Source organism: Pseudorca crassidens, chromosome 3 (genome assembly GCF_039906515.1).
Source record: "Pseudorca crassidens isolate mPseCra1 chromosome 3, mPseCra1.hap1, whole genome shotgun sequence".
Taxonomy (NCBI): domain Eukaryota; kingdom Metazoa; phylum Chordata; class Mammalia; order Artiodactyla; family Delphinidae; genus Pseudorca; species Pseudorca crassidens.
In genome coordinates this window covers 163701984-163719798 of record NC_090298.1, presented here as the reverse complement: position 1 = coordinate 163719798, position 17815 = coordinate 163701984, and the positions used below count along the sequence as shown (strand labels likewise).

The window sequence follows — 17815 nt, the reverse complement described above, 5'->3', positions numbered from 1 at the left end:
TGCTTCTGCTTACAGGAGGAAGGTGGGCTTATTGCAGAAATGCTAAGATGATCACACCAAGCTCCTTAAAATAACAACAGTGACTTCGTACATGCAATGACTTCATACAAATGTAACTCATGGAGAAGTGCTTACAATAAAAAGGGAAAGCTTTGTGGAGCTTCCCCCAGCCTCTAGCGGGATCCCACAGCCTAGGGGAGGCCGCCAGGCTTCAGGGCAGGGGTCCAGCCTCTATGCAGGCCCACTCTCAGAGATGACCCGTGAATAGAGCTTGATGTCCTGGTGTGTGGCGAACTGCTTCACTCTCGAGCCAAAAACCTGGGTTCATCTCTCTGTATGACGGCAGATGACCTACTGTGTGTCTCACTTTCCTCCTATTTGTAGGGGATAAGAGCACCTATGCTTTACTTTCAAACAGTGATTCTCAACCCGTTGGGGGGAGCAGTTTCACCTCCAGAGGACATTTGCCAATGTCTAGACACATTTTTAGTTTTCACAACTGGTGTGGGGGCGGGGGGGGGGCAGTGTTGGTCCTGGCGTTTAGTGGATCTAGGCCAGGGTTGCTGCTCAAAATCGTACAATGTGGTGGACAGTCCCCACAACACAGAATGACCTGGCCCCAAATGTCAATAGTATCCAAATGTCAATAGTGCCAAAGTAGAGAACTGTGCCCTAGAGCTCACATGTGGATTAGTGTTTGTAGAGCACGGAGAGTAGATGCATGGTAGGACACAAATACATGCTGCTGTTATCATTGCCCTTTCAGATTAAGAAGAAATTTTTCATTCTGAAACAACTTTAAGCTTACAGAAAAGTTGTAAACATAGTTCATTTCTGTTTGAATGAAAAAAAAAAAAGAAAAGAAATCAGGGACTGTGGCTACCTTTGAGGGAGTTGTGCCTGGAAAAGAAACATGAGAGGAACTTCTGTGTTCTTGGAAATGTTTTGTTTCTTGATCTAGATGTAAAGTACACTGTTCATTTTATGAATTTGCAGTGAGTTGTACACCTATGCTAACTTTTCTGTTCTATATTATTTGTCATTAAAAAGCTAAAGAAAAAAAAAGGAAAAAAAAAAAGTTCAGAGTTCTGTCTACCCTCCCCCAGCTTCCCCTAATGTTAACATCCCCCTCAACCATAGGATGACGATCAAACATATAGTGTAGCATAAAAAACAGGAAATGAACCTCAGTACACTACTTCTTCCAAACTTCTTCTTTGTATACACAAATACAGTGTTTTTATTGGAAAATAGAATCATCACACATACTGATCTGCAACCTCTGTTTTTCAACTTCATGGTATTTCGAGACTGTCTTTACTTCTCAATATATGTATAGAATTCCTTCATTCGAAAAGGAAAACACCCAGTGTTACATAGTATAGCTTCATTTTCCTGTCATTGGCTAAGGTAGTTTAAATTTCTTAAAAGTTTAGAAATGACCCCTTCACTTAGTGGTTAATGAACTTCGAGAGTAGCACTCCTTTTTTCCCAAGATGTGGGACAGGAAAGATACTATCAACAGATTGAAGGTGTTTTGTGCAGAGATGAGTAACAAGCTGTTTGGAGGCACAGGAATTTCTCTGACCTTCGAGGGGGAAGCTGGGGCCAGCCAGGCCCACCCACAGCAGGTCATATGGGGCCTCGCTTTGCAGTGGACTCCCCTGCTCAGTGGACCCTGGGCTGGCCCAGGACAGCTCTTTCTGTGTGTCCTGGATGGCGTGGAGAGAAAGGAAGAAAATTCTGGCAGGTGGTGAAAGGAGCCCTTTCCCTTGTGATGTCTTTGGCCTCTGGTGTTGAACACAAGGTTCTGCCTTAGTTCTTAAATTAATCCTGTGGGAACAGATCACAGGAAGGAAATGGGAGCCTCTTCACTTCTGATATTTTTGCTTTTTATTTGGTACAAATAAATGTCCATTGGGTGAGCAAAGCAAGCTAGTGTTTGGACATCTTAAAGAAACTAAGTAAATGAAACTGCTATGTTTTTGCATTTTATGGCAGACCACAAGGTGGGAATGTGTTTGTGTAAGAAACATTCATCGCAGCTTTGCTCTGGGTGCAGTGCTGGCGTAGGCACCTGAGGTGGGGGGGGGGAGGCAGGGTGAAGATGAGATCAAGATGAGACTCAGTTCCTGCCCTTGACAGCTTCAAGATCTAGTCAGGGGAAAAAGAAAGATGTTTCTCACTGAGAGAGCTAATCAAGTAACAGTGGGGTGAAGTTCTAAATGGGCACACACGAACCGTAACTGACAGACTTGGGAGAAATTACAGGAAAGCCACTGTGGTCTAGTGAAGCCCCAAAAGCCGAACGGGTGCTGAGGAGGACCCTAGCATTCAATGTTGGAGAGAGGGGGCTTATTCAATGGTTTTACTTCAAGGTATGTAAGGAGCTGAGTTTGGAAAGGGTCTACGTGACCGACCTCCAAGAAAATCAGAGCCGGGTCTGGTTTGTCTTTTTGTTCTCACTGCCTAGTCAGAGATGCAGTACACAGTAGGTTCTCAATAAGTGCTCAAGTATACTTAGGTGTGGAGGCTCTGGAACGGGACTGCCTGGATGCTGTTCCAGATTCCTCAGCCTCCCTGTACCTCAGCTTTCTCGTCCATAAGATGGGCCTAACATCAGGGCCCTGCCTGAAGTTTTGTCATAGCGCAGCTGAGTTCTCAGGACAGTGTCTGGCATGGAACTCAGTAGAGTCAACCCTTATTATTTGTTCATTGAATAAATGGGTCAGTTGGGGCCAGAGTTTGGAGAGGTTTTGCAAGCCAGCCACTATGGGCAGTTTCTGTATAAGGGAATTTCCTTCATTCAACAAATAGATGTTAATATGCACCTTTAGGCTCTAAATTGCTTTCAATGCTGGGAAAGGTATCGTAGGGATACAACAGGGACCAAGAGGCAGCAGAGAAGTCACCTCCTTAGCACTCGATGACTCTGGGTCCCAGTTTTCCCAGGATGGATATTCTGCAAGCATCATGGAAAACCAGAATGGTACATAATTTAGTGTTGTCTGCATTTCCTGGGAGGTGATCTGGGTTTTCTTGTGCGTTTATTCAGTCATCTGCCAAGTATTTATTGAGCACCAACAGTTTATTAGATGCTCTTCTAGGTACTTGAGACCCAGCAGAGAGTGAGATAGTTGAGGCCCCTCCTTGCATGGAACAGGTTGTAGTGGAGGAGACAGAAAATGACCCAGTGCATCGGATACTTGCAGAAGTTGTGAAGTGAGTAAAACAGAGCATGGGCCCGAGAGGAGTTGCTCTGTAGAAAAGGCAAGGATGCCACTGCAGGGACGTTTGAGCTGAGACCTGAAGGAGCCAGCACACACCTCTCAGCACTTCCGCAGAGAGACAGTCAGCTGGGCCAGGTTGTCTCGTGTGGTTCCGAGCCAGGCCCAGTCACCTCAGGATTGAACGTCAGTCATGACCAGTCCATAGATTAAAAGCCTTTGGATCCCATGGCCATGTAAGCTCCTGGGTCCCACCTGGATGAAATTCCATCTCATCTCTCACTCTCCAGGCAAGCGTCAGAGCAGGGATTTCCTGCCCTTTGCACAAGCCTGCTCATGTTGCATCAGTGGCCCAGATGTGTTTGGTGGTCGGCCACAGCAGTGCACGCTCCCGCCATCCCCCTCCCCTTCATCTTCTTTTGTCTCTAAACCAGGAGGGGAAGGAATCCGTCCTCCAAAACTTCCAAAGAACCCAAGGTTAGGAGACTCTGACGGGGACCCCCAGAGTTCCAAGTTGGGCCATTGGCATCACCCTGAAGAGACAGAAAGCAGATCAGGACCCGCTCCCTCTGCAGAGCAGAGCCCGGAGGCACCAGGGCAGGCAGCTTCCAGGTAGGTGGCTCAGAACATTCCAGCAAGCCTCTCTGCTGACAGTGGGCACAGGATGCAAAGGGGAGGGGGCCAGTCAACACGACCCATCCAGTGCCATGCATCCCCCACAGGGGCTTGGGGCCCTTGGATTGAGCTTCTCGAAGTTTTGCTCTGGGGACTCTCCTCTTCAGCAAGAAAGGTCGATATTTTAACCACGGGCAAGGAAGACCTTGAATTTTTCAAAGTCACTTATTTGCAGAATGCAACTTGCCCTGCCTGTTGGTCAAATCCATATTTATCCCACATCCCCTCTTAGTCAAGAGGGGACTGAAGGAGTGGTGGGTCTGTGAAACAATAACCCATAAGAGAGAATAAAGATCTTTATGTTCCAGGCAGCACTCTAATAATAAATACTTTACACACATCAGCTCATTTAATCCTCACGGCACTGTGCCATGGGTTTATGTCCCCATTTGGCATATGAGGACTCTGAGGCTTCGGGAGATCATAATGACTTTCCCAAGGCCACTGAGCTGGTGCAAGGCAGGCTGGGGTTCTGGCTGCGTCTGGTTCCTTTGCTCTTTACCACAGTGGTTTCCCAGTTCCCTTATTGTTTCAGAAAATATGTAATTAAGCACGGTAGGGGAAAGGAAGAAAGATCTGGAGAACCATTCAGTCTCCACGGGGTTAAACCACATATAACTATAGCAGAGTAGAAAGGGTTAGCAGGAGTTAGGAGAAGGAAGGTTCCTGCTACCTGAAGTCTTCCGAGAAAGCATCATGGATTGGACTAGCACGTTTTCTGAGTGAAAAATTGAGGCATGCAGTCTGGCTGACAGAACCATTTGCTGGGGTGTGTGTCTGTCTGATCTCAGGTCTTTGCAATCTTAGGGCTAAAGACTGTGTGTGTGATAGGAAGAGAGGGGCCGTGTATCACACCTAAGCTGTTTCCCCAGACAGACACAGTGATGTCACACTACGCCCCTCACCCCTCGAGAGGCCATATCAGGGCTGACGGGGTCATGGCTGCCGCCCACCCTACTGTCTGAGACCATAAGAATAATCAGAACCCACAGAAGTGGGTTCCCACTCTTTTGTTTCTGTTTTTTAAATGTTTTATTAAGAAATACCACACGTGCAGAAATATAACAGAAGAAGGCAACATAAAGCAATCAGTTTAACACATTTATGTTGAGAAATGAAACTTTGCCAGTACCCCAGAAGCCGCCCAAACAACCCATCCCAATTAAAAATTTTGAAACAGGCGGTTGCTATCAGTATCTAGAGTTACTCTGTCTCCATAACCTCCCTTGGCACGATTCAAGCCCATTAGTGTAGCTTCATGCGTTTTCCTGCTCCACTTCCAAAGTTGAAACCATGAAGTTTCAGTTCCAGATTTTGATCTTTTTTTTTTTACAACGTACATATCCACATTTATTTAGACATAACCATAAGTCTCACCAGTTTTTTTAAAAAGGGTTTATTTCTTTAGAGCAGTTTTAGGTTTACAGTAAAATTGAGAGGAAGATACAGTGGTTTCCGATACACCTCCTGTCCCCACACATGCACAGCCTCCCCCATTATCACCATGACTCACCAGAACGGTACATTTTTTAACCAAGGATGAACCTACATTGACACAGTGCACGGTTTACTTTAGAGTTCATTCCGTGTGTTGTACATTCTGTGGGTTGGCACAACAGTATAATAACATATATCCCTCATTACAGTATCATACAGAGTCTTCTTATGGCCGTAAAAATCCTAACCTATTCATCTCTCCCCTCAACCCCAGGTAACCACTGATCTTTTCACTGTCTCCATAGTTTGCTCTTTCCAGAATATCATATAGTTGGAGTCACACAGTACATAGCCTTTTCAGATTGGCTTCTTTCATTTGGTAATATGCATTTAAGGTATCTCCATGTGTCTTCATGGCTTGAGAGCTCAATCTTTTTTTTTTTATAAAGCAGATGGCATGATTTTATGTTTTAAAATTTTTATTGGAGTATAGTTGATTTACGATGTTGTGTTAGTTTCAGGTGTACAGCAAAGTGAGTCAGTTATACATATACCTACATCCACTCTTGTTTAGATTCTTTTCTCACATAGGCCATTACGGAGTACTGATTAGAGGAGAGCTCATTTCTTTTTAGCGCTGAATACCGTCCCATTGTCTGGATTACCGCAGTTTATTTATCCACTCACCCACTGAAGGCCATCTCAGTTGCTTCCGCATTTTGGCAGATGAGAATACACCCATTTTTTTAGACACTGTGTTTTTTGTATCTACAACTTCTTTACTGTTTGCAGAGCTGGGGGCTGGATTGTCAGTCAGTCCAAATGAGAATTCCTGTTCTGACTTCAGGAGCCAGTTCCTGGGATTATAAGAGTTTAAGTGCTGCCAGAGCAGGCAGCTTGGATTCTGGATGTGGGACTCCACACCCTTCTTGGCAGTCACATGTCCCCTTCTCCATCCCACCCTCTCTCAGCAGGTGCTCCAGGGCCTCCCTCTTAGGAGACCCTGGGCGCTACTTTGCATTTGGATTTCATTCGCTGCTGTTTGTCTTACTATGCAAGTTAACAGCGTAGGAGGACTTGAGAACCTCCTCTGTTTTGTCTTTCTCCTCCCAGCTCTCCTTATGAGGAAGTAGGAACTCCCTCCAGGCTCCTCGGGCAGCCAGAAAAAGAGCCAGTTCGCCTTCCTCCTTCCCAGGTGAGCCTGTTTTGCAGCCTGACATATGTACAAAAGGTGCCACCTCCCTTCAGCTGGAGATCTTGTCTCTATTCCTCATCAATAACTGCTGGTGGGAGGGTGTGCTGGGGATGGAAGGCAAGGGCCTTGAGAGTTTGAGATTGCAAGAGAGAAACGTTCTGGTGTCTGCTTGCTTGATTTCCGAGATGTCATTCCTCCCTCATCTTTACTGCTGTTTTGTTCTTGTTGTATCTGGTTCACAGAACTCAGTCGGGAGGTTTGTCCCCCAGTTTACAAAACCCAGGAAGACAGTGACAGGACGAGCAGAGAGGAGGGAAGAGGACCCCAGGAGTGGGGCCTTCAGCTTGGTAAGGTCCTACCATCGACCTTCCTCTTGGCCCAACCTTGGCAGCCAAGTTCAGCCTTGATTTCCTTTGGCAATGGCTAGCCTGCATCTCTCCACACACACACCCCGTTTTTAGCATTACAGATGTCTGTGGATGGCAGGTGCCACGCCAGCAACTCGCAGGCCTGTGAGAGGTACTCAGGACAGCCGTGCCTGCACTGAAGCTGTCGAGGCCAGAGCTCTCTTCCCCAAGTTGCATGAAAGTAGTGAAACTCAGAAAGGCAGCCCACATTCCATCCCTGAACCCCTATGCTTCTCAGAAGCTTTTGTGTGAGTCGGGGTGGGTGGGTCTTACAGCAGGCTCTCCTGTCCTTGCCACCATGAGCTCCAGGGGTCATGATGTCTCTGGAACACACACACCTAAAAAAGTGAGTGGGGGCTTCCCTGGTGGCGCAGTGGTTGAGAGTCCACCTGCCGATGCAGGGGACACAGGTTCGTGTCCTGGTCCGGGAAGATCCCACAGGCCGCAGAGCGGCTGGGCCCGTGAGCCATGGCCACTGAGCCTGTGTGTCCGGAGCCTGTGCTCCGCAACGGGAGAGGCCACACAGTGAGAGGCCCGCGTACCGCAAAAAAAAAAAAAAAAAAAGTGAGTGGTGGGCATTCCCAGCAGCTTTGTTTGTAATCGCCCCCAACCGGGAACACCCCAGATGTCCTTCAGCTGCTGAATGGTTGAACAAATCATGGTCCATCCACACCATGGAACACAACCCAGCAATAAAAAAGGAACAAACAGGTGTGATACACATAACCACCTAGATGGATCTCCAGGGCATTATGTGGACTCAGAGGAGGTTGCAGAAACAGTATGCTCAGCCATAAAAAGGAACGAAATTGGGTCATTTGTAGAGATGTGGATGAATCTAGAGACTGTCATACAGAGTGAAGTAAGTCAGAAAGAGAAAAACAAATACCGTATATTAATGCATATACGTGGAACCTAGAAAAATGGTACAGATGAACCGGTTTGCAGGGCAGAAACTGAGACACAGACGTAGAGAACAAACGTATGGACACCAAGAGGGGAAAGCAGCGGGGGGTGGCGGTGTGATGAATTGGGAGATTGGGATTGACATGTATATACTAATATGTATAAAATGGATAACTAATAACCTGCTGTATAAAAAAAATAAAATACAAAAAAAAAAAGGAAACAATATGGCTCCAAGTGTCCATCGATGCATGAATGGATAAACAAAATGTGGTATATTCATATGACGGAGCAGATATTTGTGCATCCATGGTCACTGCAGCATCATTCACAGTAGCCAAAACGTGGGAGCACCCAAAGTAGCCATCAACAGATGAATGAACAAATAAAATACTGTATATTCACACAACGGAATGTTATTCAGCTTTAAAAAGAAATTCTTTTTTTATTTTTGGCCGCACCACGCAGCATGTGGGATCTTAGTTCCCCAACCATAGATCAAACCCGTGCCCCCTGCATTGGGAGCATGGAGTCTTAATAACTGGACCACCAAGGAAGTCCCAAGGAAGGGATTCTGACACATGCTACCACATGGACGAACCTGAAGGACATTACGCTAAGTGTAATAAGCCAGACACAAAGCAACAAATACTGTATGATCCCACTTATACAAGGTCCCTAGAGTAGGCAAATTCTACTGATTCCGCAGGAGGTAGAATGGGGGTTGCCAGGAGCCGGGGAAGTGGGGAGTTAGTGTTTCATAGGGACAGAGTTTCAGCTTGGGAAGATGAAAGAGTTCTGGAGATGGATGGTGGTGATGGTTGCCCGACCTTGTGAATGTACTTAATGCCACTGAACTATATACACTTTAAAATGATTAAAGTGGTGGGAACTTCCCTGGTGGTCCAGTGATTAAGAATCCGCCTTCCAATGCAGGGGACGCGGGTTCAATCCCTGGTCAGGGAACTAAGATCCCACATGCCATGGGGCAACTAAGCCCGCACGCTGCAACTACAGAGCCCGTGCCACACTGAAAGATCCCGCGTGCCGCAACTAAGACCCAGTGCAGACAAATAAATAAACATTTTTTAAAAAAAGATCATTTCCTTCAAAAAATAAATGATTAAAATAGTGAATTTTAGGTTATGTGTATTTTACCAAAATTAAAAACAAAACAGTGCAGAGAGGCCCCCGTGTGCCCTCCCCGAGCATCCCCCGGTGGTAGCATGTTACATAACTGTAGTCCATTGGCAGCACCAGGCAACGGACATTGACACTGGTGCGATCCACAGGACCTCCTTGATTTTTATATCCTTGATCTTCCCGAGAGCCTCCACGTGCCTGGTGCTGGTGGGGAGAAGGAGCTGGTAGAAAGGGGGGTTCCTGGGGCTTCCCTGGTGGTCCAGTGGTTAAGACTTCGCACTTCCACTGCAGGGGGTGAGGGTTCAATCCCTGGTTGGGGAAGTTCCACGTGATGTGTGGTGTGGCCACAAAAAAAAGGGATTCCTGTGCTTCCGGTTCCCCCTCTAGCCCCTGGCACGAAGCTCTGCCCAGCATGGGGACTGATCCCTATTTGGGCGCACCGTCATCCGTGCAGCTTCTGAGACTTCGTACAGGGGCAGTAATGAGTAGGAAAATCCTCAGAGCTGTCGATTACTGAAGGCCCAAGGCTGAGTCTTTTTCTCTCCTCAGGAAACGCTGCCAGAACCCAGTGCCCAGCAGGCCAGAAGCCAGCCTCGAGAGGAGTCCCCAGGGCTTGCCTTCCAGGAGACCAGGGACCCAGGAGACCGGACCCAGGCAGACAGCGCCTGCCCCGAGCCCAGCGGCCAAAACCCTGTGACGCCGGTGCCTGGCGATGGGGATCCTCAGCCCTTGGCCTCCAGCATTGCCTCTCTGGAGTGGGGGACAGTGCCCTCGGCCTCAGAGAGGGACAGCCAGGACCACCTGTCAAAGCATGGGACCAACGTGCCAGATGGTGGAAGCACGGAGGAGGGTTGGCTTCCAGGTGATCATGGCCAGAAACGGCACCTGCCAGGCAGTGATGCTGAAGAGGAGCCAGACCAAGGAGCCCCTCAGGAGGGAGGTGCCCGAGGGGAAGCAGGAGCTGAGCTGCCTGAGGAGTGCCAGGAGGAAGAAGATGGCATCCTGGGCCCAGAGCCCAGATCTGCAGCCCAGGGCCCATCTGGGCCTCTGCAGACGCCCAGCTGGACTGGCGGGGGAGCAGAGGGGAGCTATAGCAGCCCAAGGTGCTCCTGCCTTGGGGCTGTTGTCATCGCAGGTGTGAGCACAGACGCCACGGAGCCAGAACAGAGGGCTCTGGGGGTGGCTGGGCCAGACGGGACAGTCAACGCCAGGGTGACTGCCTCTCCCAGTGGGAAGGCTCCTGATGGAGGCCACAGCAGGGCCCTGCTCGGGTGCATGCCTCTCAATGGGGAGACCACAGGAGGCAGAGAGGAGGCAAGGCGGGAAGACAAGCCCCCTGATGATGTCCCGGGGGGCCTTGCAGCCTCCCTGGCTCCGGCTCACGAGATCCAAGAGCCCACAATAGGTGCTGGGGATTCCAGCCCTTTAACCTTGCAAATGGGTCCAGGTGTGGGTCAGACACAGGTACCAGGCCCGGATCAAGAAGGGCTGGGAGGTATGTGCTTGTTGCCTTTGCTATCACAACCTGTGGCTAAAAAGGCAGCTGAGTTAGGGAGCCAGAGCCACAAACAAGACCTCAAGGGGCGCGGTTTGTCCCTCGGAGCCTGTGCTCCACCAGCGTACAGAGAAGCAGTGGACGGCCCTCCCCAGGATGCTGGGGCACGTCAGGGCAGCCCAGAGGCCCACACAAGCCCGGCAGGCCAGCCTGAGCACCCTGCTGACTCTTCAGAGCAGGCTGTCTGGGAGGGGTCCTCAGCCATGGAACTCTACTTCCTGCCGGACAGCCAGACACAGGATGCCCTGGAAGCCCCTGGTTTTGAAGCCCCACCTGAACAGGTAAGAGCTTCCTTGAGTTACAGCGAGATGTCCTAGTATAGGTGCCAAATGGCCACAAACCCTCCCAAACCACCCGGTAGTGGGGGAAAGGTGGGCACGTGGCCATCTGTTTGTACAGCAGATGAGTCCAGGGGTCTGAGTCACAGCTTCAGCAGCTGTGGAGTCTGTGATATTCTGGAGAGGATAGACCTGCCTTTCTATGAGGGGCCCATCTGTGTGAGAGCTGAAGAGCCCCGGGATGTGACACACATGTGCTTTGTCAGCCCAGGGAGAGCCCCTGGTGCACCTGCCCCCTCCACCCTTCAGTGCCCTGCTCTGGCCGGAGGTTCCCGAGGGATGTATGGAGGGTGACAGACCAGATGGGGTGACCTAAAGAAGCCAGTGACCTCAAACCTGGGCCTGCGGGCGGGGACTTCATTCCCCCACTGGAAAGAACCTTTGCCCATCTTTAGGGTCATTTGGGGGCCCAGATACAATTCTTTTTCAGACACATACATGGAATTTCATTCGTCTGCTGGAATTTTAGGGGCTTTGCGTCCTTCAGGGATCTGCCTGCTGAGCCTGTGCTGGCCGTTGGCAGTCACCTGTCAGGGCAGGTGGCAGTCCCTGCTTTGGCCCCGCCCCCTCAGGAAGCGCCACATCTCTGGCTGCTGGCACACTTGAGCCTGAGCTAAGTGCTTTGCAGCCTCGCCCTGATAGGTAGGTGGTTCTCTTTTCACACACTGGGTGTGGCTGAGAGGCTGAAGAAGGTTGGGCACCTGCCCCAGATGAGGCAGCCAGGAGGGGAGGAGCCTGGGTCTGTGCCCAGGTTGGCCTGATTCTGCAGCTGTGCCTCAACTGTTCCGTCCTGGAACGAACGCAGAGCCCATGTCGCTTCACAAACATGGCCTCCGTTTCTTTGGCTGTCCCTGTTTTAAAACTTCATTTTATTGGTTGTTTGAAAATGTTTTTAAGATGTGAGAGTCCGCTCTATGCCAGGAGTGAACAGATCAGGCATGGTCCCTGCCCCCATGAGGTTTTCAGTAGCACCGTTCCCACCTGCCTCTCCCGGAGTGAGCATTTTGTACCTTGTCATTTCGGCACTTAAAAGAGTCTTATCATACGACACAGCCCCCAAACAAGCAAAGGATGTCATCTGGTGCCCAGCCGAAGAAAGCCAGCTGTTCCCACTGCAGAGGGGGATGTGACTGGGTTGAGCTAATGTGGGTCTCAGGCGCTGCCTTCCCAAGGGATGGCCAGGGGTCATTTGTGACACAGGCCTACCCGGTGACTTTGCAGACCCGGCCCTCCCTGCCCCGGCCCCAATTCCTTGTACCACCCGTTGCACGTTGCTGTGATCACCAGATGAGCAAGAGCACAGAAATCGAGTCACACCGCGGTTTGGTCATAGTGTTTAAACACGATCGCCGGGAGAGGTGGGCACTCAGGTGCTGGGCAGAGCTGAAACTTTATAACTAAAGCTGCATCCCTTGAAAAATGCAAACCCCTCTCTTGGAAGGAAGAGCTAAGTCATCCCCAGTCTCTGGCTTCTTGGGCTGTGGCTGAGGGATAAGGCTGGGGAAGCAGTTGGGACCTTGGGTGGCGCCCAGAGGGCAAAGGAGCAAGCCCTCCCAGACCTGCCACCAGTGAGTGCACTCTGAAATCACCGAGGAGCTGGCAGCACCAGTGCGGGGGACCTAGCAGCAGCTGGGGTGGACAGCCCTGCTGGGAGAGGAGGCACTGCCCTGACAAGGCTGTGGGCGCCCAGGCACGTTTTGTTTTGACACTGGGCGTTCCTGAACAAGTCGGGGCAACCCAGGCACAGGTTCCCATGGAAGGTGCGGGCAAGCCCTGTGGGCAGGGACACATGGGAACGGCACGCAGGTGGACCGAGAGAGCAGCCCTCGACCTCACTGTGGCACAGCTGTGAGCACCGCTTCAGAGGAGGGGCCCTGGGGTCTCACAGCAGTGACAGACTGGCTTCAAACCCAGCTGCCCTCACAGGAACACTTGGTGTTTTCTTCTCATTGCGGCTCCCTGGGGACGTGGTGCTTACCCCAGGGCCGGTGGAACCCTCCTCTGCCCACAAGCAGTGTCTTTTAAAACACTGACTCCCAGGCCCCTCTCACAGCCCACAGGGGTGGTCCCCACACATTCAATACAAGCACCGCCTTTGTCATGACATTGACACAACCCTGGTGGGAACCGTGGTACCTGTTGGGAAAGAGACTATCCCTCATGACCAAGAATGGTGCCGTGAGTTGGGTGAATCCGTGGCATCAAATTGTATTTTTTTTTTTAATTTATTTTTGGCTGCATTGGGTCTTCGTTGCAGTGCGCGGGCTTTCTCTAGTTGCGGCGAGGGTGGCTACTCTTTGTTGCGGCGCACAGGCTTCTCATTGCAGTGGCTTCCCTTGTTGCGGAGCACGGGCTCTAGGCACGCAGGCTTCAGTAGTTGTGGCACGTGGGCTCAGTAGCTGTGGCACGCTTGCTCTAGAGCACAGGCTCAGTAGTTATGGCGCACGGGCTTAGTTGCTCCGCGGCATGTGGGATCTTCCCAGACCAGGGCTCGAACCCGTGTCCCCTGCATTGGCAGGCGGATTCTTAACCACTGCACCACCAGGGAAGCCCTCAAATTGTATTTTAAGTCACAGAGTTACCTCCGTGAAAGTCAGCCAGGTGCACGGGAGAAACTGTATCGCCTAGAGCAGGCTTCCCAACCTCGGCACTACTGGTGTTGGGGGCTGGATCACCATTCTGTGCGCAGCAGGGGCTTGAGCAGTGTCCCTCGCCTCCACCCCCAGGTGCCAGGAGCTCCCTCTCCCCCGGGCATGACAACCAAAAGTGGTTTCGGACACTTAAGTGTCTTGGAGGCGGAGTCATCCCCACGCGAGAGCCGCCGGGCTGCAGCCAGTTCCTCACGTCTGTTCCTTTGGATTCAGGGACCCTTTGCAGGTTGAGCGCAAGCCCTTCACCCCATCCGCCACCCCAGGACTTTAGTGTCCTCAGAAAAGGCCCAACAGCCCTGGGCCGGCCGCTCCATTCCAGCCTCTTTGCCTCTTTTCAGAAGGACGTATGTCACCTTCACGACTGAGCCTGACATTTTCCATGAAAATTAAACCACCGTTGACATTTAGAAATTTAGGCTTCTCAGGGTTATCTGGCTCTCTCCCCTATCAATTATGAATTTTCCCTTCAAAATACATTTGCAAAATCTCTTCCTGACATGAAACTTGTGGCCTATCTAGCCGACCTCTTTCCCTCCATGCCAGATGCCCACCTCGCCACAGTCGCCACCACTCAGGGTCTTCTCTGTACCCTTCTAGATACTGCAGGACAAGCTGGAGACAGCACCACTCCTCAGTTGTCAGGGACAGAGAACGTGTGGATGGAGCCGCCCACCAGTACAAATCAGCCTGTCGAAAGGCGCAGGCCCGGGACGGGACCCCAGGGTCAGGCCCAGTATCGCCCTTCTGCCTTCTTTCCAAAGAGGGAGGGTGAGAGCAGCCCGGGCTGGTGGCCCGTAGGTCTGGCCGTCGTGGCATCTGTCCCCCACACCACTTTTCCTCTGCAGGAGTCCAGCCTCGGTGTTCCTGGCGTGGCAGAGGAGAAGCCAGACCCCCCCTGCCTGACTTTTCCTTCCCTATGCAGGGCTCACCCAGCTGGGCCGTTCACAGGTGTGCATGCTCTGTCTTTCCAGTTGTCTCCTGCAGGGAGCGGGCTGGACCCTTGCTGGCCTGGCACCAGCCCACGTGCCGATGGAGGCTCCCTTGCTGAGGCCCAGCCAAGGTAGGCAGGGTGGGAGGCCACCCCAGAATGCTTTCCTTGACAGGAGTCCTCCTTTTGTCTCTGGGAGGGGAGAGAGTGGCTGCTTTCCTGGCACTAGAGCCCCCATGCTCTCCCTCCCCCCAGCCCTTTGAGCTCCCATTTTGTGGATGAGAGTGTCGGAGGTCGCCCTGGCTCTGCCTCGAGGGGCCTCACTTTCCTCGGTCCAGTAAGGTTGCTAAGCCCCGACTTTCAAACCAGCCATGTCCCCTGCTCCCCGCGAGTGGAGAACTCGTCAGCAACCTGCACCCAAGCCAGCATCTCTCCTCAAGAACCCCTGGGATGATGCCCCCAGCTCTGTGGTTGTTTTAATGCACATTGTGCGTTTTTCTGGAGAGAAGGTCCAGAGCTTTCCCTGAATCTCCATGGAGGAGGAGTGGACCCAGACAGGGCCAAGAACCATTGGCCCACAGGGGCCATCCCCTCTCTGGCATCCTCGGGCCCTCCAGAGTCTCCGACCTGCCCCATCTTATTTCCTGCTTGATTTTATTCCCCAAGGCAGCCCACCTTCTTTCCCTCCTGCAGGCACCAGGTGTGCTTTTCCTCCAGCTTATGGAGTGTGTGTGTGTGTGTGTGTGTTTGAGTGTGTGTTGGGGGGGTCCTCTCCCCCCACCCCGGAGCCTCTCACAGTCCATCACCTTTCCTGTCTCCCAGCCTTGCTGGTGGCTAGCATTGAGCGACAGTCCTCTCCCGTTACCTTGAACCTGAACTGGCCTCTCTGCAGAGTGGCGGCTTATTGATTATTTATGGCCAAGCTTCTGTTTCTGTCTGGCAAGTGTGGAGGAGGGTTAGGGAGTCTGTCTCTTTCCTCTTTCTCCTCCCCCTCAGGGGAGAGGGAGGCCGTGCTTCCACCTTCTGCCCTTACACACATCTGTAAATAGTACCTGTTGTACCTCTTGTTGCCCCACCCCCTGCGCCCCCCTCCACACACACACACACAGGCACGCCCTGCACAGGGACCAGAGGCAGTTTAGTCAAAGTGGCCCCACTATGGTTTGAGCAAAGAGGAGGGAGATTCCTGGATGAATCTCCGGCGGCCTCCATGGATGGCTGGAAGCCCCCAGGTGGGTCCCAGGGTCTGGTTCTGTGGCCCATGGCTGAGGGAGAAAAGGCAAGAGACTGAGGCCCGGACTGGCCAGTCGTCTCAAGGTGACCGAGGCAGGTGGAGCAGAACCAGGGTTCCCATAGTGACAACCCAGGAGATGCTGCCAAGCTGGGCAACCCCCTGCCCACCACAGGCTGCACCCGTTAGATACGTTGGTACAGAGGCACATCCACCCCTTCCATAGACACTGACGCCCGCCAATGCCGGCTCTTCCAGGAACTGCTCTGGGCACTGGGGAGGCTGCGTGGGACAAAACATGAAGCTTCCACCTATTGGGGGTCAGAGCAGTGGTGAGCAAGAGACAGACAAATTAGGTGGTCAGACGGCAGAGTGTTGGGGAGAAAAAGACAGCAGGGCAGGGGTTAAAATTTTAACCTGTGGTGATGGAGAGGGCTCCCTCCTCCCACCTTCTCCACCCCCCCACCCCCGCAAGGAGGAGACATTTAGGAAAGAACATTCCAGAGCCCTAAGAAATGCTCAGGGAATGGCCAGGAATTCAGTGTGGCTGGAGCAGGGAGGAGCGGAGACGGGAGGGAGGGGCTGGGGTCTGGAGGTGCGCAAATGATGCAGGGCTTTGGGGAGGGGCTTTAGGCTGGCTTTCCATTGCCACGCCCTCCCCTGCCCCCCAGGCCACAGTGGGGACAGGCTGTAGGGGCAGGAGCTGGGGGTCGGGGAGGCTGTGGCAGCTGTCGGACAAGGGCCACGGCGGTGGGGGAAGTGGCTGGATTCGGTGTGATTTCAGCAGTAGAGCCGGCTGGGTCGGCCATCAGGGCTGTGCCCAGGGTGGCCTCATGACTGTCAAAGGCATTCATCTCTGGAGAAGACAGCTCGAGGCCCAGCAAAGCCCTCCAGGGCAGAGTCTGGTGGAGCTGTCCAGTGAGGTCAGGCCTCTTGCCCTCTCTCCCTTCCCACCAGGACCCGAATGGGGATCAAGACCTGCGAAGCCGCCAGGATGGAGGATGCAACAGACACCGTGCGAGGCCTCGTCATCGAGCTCTCCAACCTGAAGTAAGGGCTGGGCTCGGATCCACAAGTCCCCGGGATGGGTGGAGGGGATGGGGCCGCGGGAGGATGGTGGAGGGCCCAGTACAGCAGCGATCCTGGGGTGTCAGTGTGGGCCCGGGATCCCCAGCGAGGGGCCTCTGGGAAGCTCCACCGTTCCTGGGCCCCCGTCCCTCGCAGAGTTGTTAGGTGCTGAAGAGAGGCTAGAAGGGTCACAACCTGCCCTGCAGCAGGTAGATTCTGATTATGCACGTGTGCACGCCTGTGTGTGTGTGACCTTTGAGTACACATGAGGGTGTGAGCCTGTGTGAGCAGGTGTGAGGCATGTGCCCGAGTGTGAGGCATGGTCCCACTCTGCCGCGAGGTGGAGCACAGCTCAGACCCTTTCCCACACAGCCGGCTGATCATGAGCGCCCACAGGGACCTGGAGGCCTTCAAGCGCCTCAACTACTACCAGAAAGCAAAGCCGGCAGGGAAGGCCCCTGCAGCCTACACACCAAAGGGGGCTGGGAATCTCCCTCGAGGGGAGCAGTCCTGGAGGGACTCGTAGGTGTGTGTGCTCGTACAAGCTCACCGGCCCCCAGAAGTGCCTGATGTTCCTGCCAGACAGCTGGAAACAATCCCTCAGCAGACTCCGGAAAGCCTGCTGGCCCCTGTGTGCCCCCTGTTATTTTGTTACCATCTGAGATGCTCCAGCAAGTCCTGGTGGGCGCCAGAAACCTCCCCTCAGCTGACCTGGAAGTCAACTTCCTATGGGAAACAGAAAAGGCCCTGCCGGCCTCAGCAGCCTCCCTCAGGGGGTCGTGTGGGGGAGGGAACCTGCTCCTCCCGGTGGCAGAGGCCTGGAAGCTGGAGGCAGAGAGGGGGGCTGGGGCCCCAGGAAGCTGTGGGGGGGGGCCCTGCAGAGCCGCCCAGATGTTTATCTGGGTTTGCAAATTTCAGCTCCTTAGCAGAGGTTATGGAAGGTTCAGAATTTGTTTCTTTCCTGGAGGGGAAAAGGGCTAGCTTTGTTGGTTGTACCCTTGTTTTTCTCCAGATTTCCATTTTATTTCTTTTGGGAAGCCCATTAATAAATGAT

At 52.4% G+C, this 17815-nt stretch overlaps 1 protein-coding gene across 2 annotated transcripts in view; it reads left to right on the top strand.

Moving 5' to 3' along the window:
• Nucleotides 1–17815, top strand: part of BRME1 (break repair meiotic recombinase recruitment factor 1) — a 19387-nt gene extending 1572 nt beyond the window's left edge. For both annotated transcript variants that reach the window (XM_067733539.1, XM_067733540.1), the window contains exons 3-9: nucleotides 3662–3839; nucleotides 6453–6534; nucleotides 6777–6881; nucleotides 9540–10826; nucleotides 14506–14594; nucleotides 16651–16743; nucleotides 17134–17815. In XM_067733539.1, coding sequence (XP_067589640.1) covers nucleotides 3662–3839; nucleotides 6453–6534; nucleotides 6777–6881; nucleotides 9540–10826; nucleotides 14506–14594; nucleotides 16651–16743; nucleotides 17134–17287 — 1988 coding nt within the window. In that variant the 3' untranslated portion in view covers nucleotides 17288–17815. The remainder of the gene's footprint in view (nucleotides 1–3661; nucleotides 3840–6452; nucleotides 6535–6776; nucleotides 6882–9539; nucleotides 10827–14505; nucleotides 14595–16650; nucleotides 16744–17133) is intronic.